Raw genomic sequence first — 6089 nt, forward strand, 5'->3', positions numbered from 1 at the left:
ACTCTGAGCCCCCGAAACAGCGTGCACTATACCTGTAGAACCGATTACAAGACCCAGCTGTCAGTAGGTATTCTGAAATGATTGTAGAATGAAACAAACGCCCCCTTAGTGTCCCTTGCATAAGTGCCCATGTGGTTCTTGGACCCTCAGACAGATTTTGTTTGGCCTGTGTGGTGTTTGTGTTTTAATTGTAATTTAATTATGATAAATTCATTCATTCATTCATTCATTCATTCATTCATTCATTCAAGGTAAGGGTGAGGTGGGGGCAGGTAGTCTCCAGTTTACCACAGTCCCAATCTTTCCTTTTACCTACCCAACTAATTTATTTTGCTGGACTTGCCCCTAACAGAATTGAAGTTTGTAAATCCTGGAAAGCGTAGAGAATGTTATCAACTGAATTCTAAGGCTTTCCTTATAATCACTTTCTGTATGGTCTTTTCCTCCTTTCTTCTCCAGCCCTTTCTCTCTAGGGCCTTCTCAGAAAGACTGGTCCCCGAGGATGGGTGTCATCTTACTGCAGGCTGCCCAGAGCTGCTCACAGACCTTCTTAAAAGGAGGAATGGGAAAAACCAAGGGAACACAGTTGCCAGATGCGGGTTTGGGATGTGATTTGTGATCCCAATGCCTTGGGATACTGGAGTGGTGTCTGGTGAGCTGAAGGTCAGCATCGGAGGCCTAAAGGGGCCAGTTGGTTTTGCTCTGTCTCTGACCTCTGCCTGACCTCAACCCTGGCTAGTATGTCCCAGGCCCCCAAGGGGAAAAGCAGGGAAGGATGGATGTGCATGGGCCTTTCCTTCTGTTGCCAGAGGTTCAGCTTCACAGATGACTAGGGTATTGTGGAGTGAGTGTGGGTCTCAGGGCACCCATGGGCCAGGCTAGTTACAGATTCTTCTCCCTGGAGGATGTAATATTCCCAGCTTCCCTTCTCCTTTTCTCTTTTGGTTTTGGGCAGAAAACAAGAATGAGTGGTCCTGAATGCTGCTGAGTGATAAAATAACACCACATTCAGTTTCTGGGGAGTTGAGCATCCCTGGAGAGAAGCTCTGATTTGCTCATTATGTGTCTTAAATTAACCAGAATGATAATCTTTTGCTGGAGCTGAAGCACTTAGCAGTCATCTAGTCCAGCCCTCTCCTTGTGGGATAGACCCAGCGTTAGAGTGTTGTCCGAAACCCAGCCCTCCTGAGGCCCACGGTTCTGGTTCTGGTGCACACTCTGTATTTCAAGAATCCCACCAGCCCTGCTCTGTGCCTTGTGCACAAATCTACATCCCTCTGCTGCAGTGCAAGTTCTCCGTCAGTTTCCTGCCGTGGACTTCAGGCTGGTGACTCTGTGAGGGTTGGGAAGGAGTCTGGTCCCCAGCTCTGTCCCCAGCCCTCGGCATAGGAGCTGGCACCAAGCAGGTGCTGGATGAATGGAGGAGACCAAGGATCCAGTTTGCACCCTCAGGCCAGCTGTTCTCCAGGGAGATGACCCAGGCCACTCCACTCCCAAACACTTTCTCTTTAAATTGAAGGAAGAAGAGAGGAACATTTATTCTGTGATTTCAATGTGCCAGGCACTACACCAAATGCTTATTTCGGCGTGTTCCTCACCACCACCAGTGGAGGAGAAGCTATGATCTTCACTTAACAGATGTGGAAACTGTAATACAGAGATGGTGAAATGGTCCATGGCCTCAGCCAGCAAGAGGCAGAGGTGGGTTTTGACTGAGGGCAGGGCCTCTGCCCCAAAGCTCCAGGTTGTGAAGAGGTGTACTGATGTACTGAGCACTAATGGTCTGGGCTCAATGCTTTCCTTCCTACTTTAGCTCAAAACGTCTCCACCAGAACCCAAGAAGGCACCCACCAGTGCAATTTCCATTTTAGTCGCAAGTAATCGAGGCTCAGAGAGGTTTGGTGAAAGGGCCTTGATTGACCCCCAGTACCTTGAATGAGCCCTTTTACATAGTTGCTAGGCGGACTCCCACCCCTGCAACCCGCAAGTGCTCGTATCTCCTCTTAGCGTTCAGGGCTCGCTCTTAGGCTGAGAGGTAGCCCCCTCCAACACCCTGCCCCTGACCGTGTTAAAATCTGGGAAACCCGGCTCACACCCCGCGGCGCGCGAGGCTCAGCCCATAGGCTGGCAGATCTTTGAAACCCTAAGGCCTCTCCCCGGGTGGAGGCAGGAACTCCTTGATTCGGGCTCAGCTGGGCGCCCAGGGCTTCTCTCGGAACTTGGGTTCGCTCTCTTTGGAGAGCAGCGCGGCCACAGTCCCAGGATTCCCCATCCATTATTCACGATGTTTACTAGCGCAGGGAAGGGAGAGGAGAGGAGGGAAGGAGAGGGGATGGGAGGCGAGGGCGGGGCAGTATGACAACTCCGGAGCACTTCCGGCCCGAAACTTGGGTTAGGAAGACAAAGTAGCTAAGTGATTAAGAGTCTGGCAAATCCCATGTTGGTGCCTGGCACACAGTAGGCCACCAGTAAATATTTGGGGAATGGATAACGGGAGGAGCCAATGAAAGAATGTCTGTTTCCAGCCAGCGACGTTAGTCATGGGCCAATCACTTAACGCCTCTGACTCTTGTTTTCCTCATCTGTAAAATGGAGTAACAGTACCTACTCCTCAGGGTGTGGGAACACCGCGAGCAAAGTTGCCTAGTATATATATTATTTATTTATTCATTTTAGAGAAGAGAGACAGAGAGAGAGAGAAGGAGGGAGGAGCAGGAAGCATCAACTCCCATATGTGCCTTGACTGGGCAAGCCCAGGGTTTTGAACCTGCGACCTCAGCATTCCAGGTCGACGCTTGATCCACTGCGCCACCACAGGTCAGGCCGCCTAGTACATATATTAAGGAGCTCAAACATGGTAGCTATTTTTATAGGAAATGGGTCTTACAGCGCTGGCAGCCCAGCAGAAGCGCACTGACTCCCAAGGTCGCTGGGCAGTCCTGAACTCGCTATTCAAAAATTACTTAATAAGCTACCTTAGGCTGTCGGGTTGAGGAGAGGGGCAAGGGGCCAAATTTTCTTAAGCAAAGGCAAGGGAGACAAGCGTGGGGAGGAAGCCACAAGCCTTCTGGACTGGGCAAGCAGTTCCTTTCCCCACCTCCACAGCACTTGGCAATTGGGAGGTGAGGGTCACCTGGGGCTCATTAGGGCAGCCCCTCACCCTTCGTGGAGCCCGTCTGGGTCCTTGGAGGCGCCTCTCCGCTGCGCGGCGGGGTCGGACTCGAGTGGCCGGCTCGGGCGTGGGGCCAGGAGTGCCCTGGAAATGGGTAGTTTGGCGGCAGCCGGTCCGACATGGACTCTACGCGCAAGTGTGTGTGTGTGTGTGTGTGTGCGTGTGTGTGCGTGCGTGTGCGTGTGTGTGCGCGTGTGCGTGTGTGTGTGCGTGTGCGTGCGTGTGTGCGTGTGCGTGTGTGTGTGCGCGTGTGCGTGTGTGTGTGCGTGTGCGTGCGTGCGTGTGTGTGTGCGTGTGCGCGTGTGCGCGTGTGTGTGTGCGTGTGTGTGCGTGTGTGTGCGCGCGCGTGTGTGTGCGCGCGCGTGTGCGTGTGTGTGCGTGTGTGTGCCTGTGCGTGTGTGTGTGTGTGTGCGCGCGTGTGCGTGTGTGTGCGTGTGTGTGTGCCTGTGCGTGTGTGTGTGTGTGTGCGTGTGCGTGTGTGTATGTGTGTGTGTGTGTGAGAGAGAGAGAGAGAGTGTTTTGGGGGGTTGGAGTAAGGTCTGCTTCTGGGTCCCGCTCAGACCGGAGCTATCTTTCGATTTGGGAATGCGAGTTGGAACAGAATGGAGAGGTTTGGGACTTTGCAGGAAAAAAGTCTACGAAGAAAGAGAAAGAATCCGGAAGGTCCGCGGGGCTGGAGCCAGGCGGGGCGGGGCAGACCCGGAGAGGCCTGATCAGGCCGGGGTATAAATGGCGGGGCGGGGGCGGTCGTGGCCCGCGCAGAGACGAGAGCGGAGAGCGGCTGCCTAGCCTTGCCTCCCGGGCCGCCCCTGCGAGTCCCGGGCGCGTGAACACGCCTGCGCGCTCCCGGGCCCTTCCTGGCAAGCTGCTTGTAAGATGAGTGAAGAAGCAGGTGGGGGAGAGGGGAGGCAGCGAGCGAGAGGGCGAGGGGAGCGCGGGCGCTGAGCAGCGCTCACTTGGAGCGCGGCGAGCGAGCGAGAAGAGCCTGATCCATGCCCCTCGCTGCCTCCCTGCCAGGCGCGCGAAGATGATGGCCATGAACACTAAGCAGCCTTTCGGCATGCACCCGGTGCTTCAAGAACCCAAATTCTCCAGCTTGCACTCCGGCTCCGAGGCCATGCGCCGAGTCTGTCTCCCAGCCCCGCAGGTACGTAGTGGAGCATAATTACCGCTCTAAGGCACATTTTTTTGACAGGCACTTGCTTCATGTTTTTTTCATGTCGCCCAGAACAATCGCCGCTGTCTGAACCCCTCTCTTGTCTCCCCCGCGCTCTCTCCCGGCGCGCCTCTCTTTCTCATTCATGTCTCTGATCCACACGTCTGTTCCAGCAGAGCCTCTGTCTCCGTATTAATTTTTATGACCTGGGCTTTGAGGAGAGGCATCTCGGTTGCTTGAAAATGTGTTTTAATCCTGAGTTGACAGTATTCCCCACTGACCGTGCTGTGCGCCTTTTCGCTTGCAGCTGCAGGGTAATATATTTGGAAGCTTTGATGAGAGCCTGCTGGCACGCGCTGAAGCTCTGGCAGCGGTGGATATCGTCTCCCACGGCAAGAACCATCCGTTCAAGCCCGACGCCACCTACCATACCATGAGTAGCGTGCCCTGCACGTCCACTTCGTCCACAGTGCCCATCTCCCACCCGGCCGCGCTCACCTCGCACCCGCACCACGCGGTGCACCAGGGCCTCGAAGGCGACCTGCTAGAGCACATCTCGCCCACGCTGAGCGTCAGCGGCTTGGGCGCCCCCGAGCACTCGGTGATGCCCGCGCAGATCCACCCGCACCACCTGGGCGCCATGGGCCACCTGCACCAGGCCATGGGCATGAGTCACCCACACGCCGTGGCGCCTCACACCGCCATGCCCGCGTGCCTCAGCGACGTGGAGTCGGACCCACGAGAGCTGGAGGCCTTCGCGGAGCGCTTTAAGCAGCGGCGCATCAAGCTGGGGGTGACTCAGGCGGACGTGGGCGCGGCTCTAGCCAACCTCAAGATCCCCGGCGTAGGCTCGCTCAGCCAGAGCACCATCTGCAGGTTCGAGTCTCTCACTCTCTCGCACAACAACATGATCGCGCTCAAGCCTGTCCTCCAGGCCTGGCTGGAGGAAGCCGAGGCTGCCTACCGCGAGAAAAACAGCAAGCCGGAGCTCTTCAACGGCAGTGAGCGGAAGCGCAAACGCACATCCATCGCGGCCCCGGAGAAGCGCTCACTCGAGGCCTACTTTGCCATTCAGCCGCGGCCCTCATCCGAGAAGATCGCAGCCATCGCGGAGAAACTGGACCTTAAAAAGAACGTGGTGAGGGTCTGGTTCTGCAACCAGAGACAGAAACAGAAACGAATGAAATATTCGGCTGTTCACTGACTGCGGCGGGGCGCAGCGTCCGGGGTCGGGAGAGCCGTGTACGTCCCGGGGGGGACGGTTACGGGGAACTCCAAGACGTTTTCTGGCAGGTCAGGCTCTTTTCCCTGAAGCCACAGACTCTCCCCTTTATCCCACCTGGTCGTCTCCCGGCTTCTCTCTCTGTCTTTTCCAATCTATTCCCACACCAGAAAAGTTTTGGCGCTAAGAGAAAACTCACGAAGGGCAGGCCCTGAGGGACTGGCGCTGTCCGTGGTGCTGATATCTCCTTTGCGCGCCGGACTGCTCGACCTCAGGGCAGGAGCCCAAACGCAGAATTGGTCTGACCACACGACTTGGCGGTGCAGGGGCCACTTGGCTAAGAGCGATTTGACAAGGAATGAAGGGATGAAAAGGACGGGATACATAATATTACAAAGTCTAACTGGGGCACAAACATGTACTGGAGATTTATTTAGAGTATATAAAATCATGTATGTTTCCAAAGGATAACCTTATATTCCCTTCGCAGACTCAAGTTTACCCATCTCATTCTTTGGTTTGCTGTACGTTCTCTAAGG

General features: G+C 55.3%; 1 protein-coding gene across 1 annotated transcript; it reads left to right on the plus strand.

Moving 5' to 3' along the window:
* The first annotated feature begins 3694 nt into the window (after nt 1–3694).
* POU4F3 (POU class 4 homeobox 3) lies at nt 3695–5532 on the plus strand. The gene is made up of 3 exons (XM_066344761.1): nt 3695–3835; nt 4190–4319; nt 4636–5532. Exons 2-3 carry the CDS (start codon nt 4200–4202, stop codon nt 5530–5532), a joined length of 1017 nt encoding a protein of 338 aa, XP_066200858.1. The 5' UTR covers nt 3695–3835; nt 4190–4199.
* The last annotated feature ends 557 nt before the right edge of the window (nt 5533–6089 follow it).

Source organism: Saccopteryx leptura, chromosome 6, assembly GCF_036850995.1.
Source record: "Saccopteryx leptura isolate mSacLep1 chromosome 6, mSacLep1_pri_phased_curated, whole genome shotgun sequence".
NCBI lineage: Eukaryota > Metazoa > Chordata > Mammalia > Chiroptera > Emballonuridae > Saccopteryx > Saccopteryx leptura.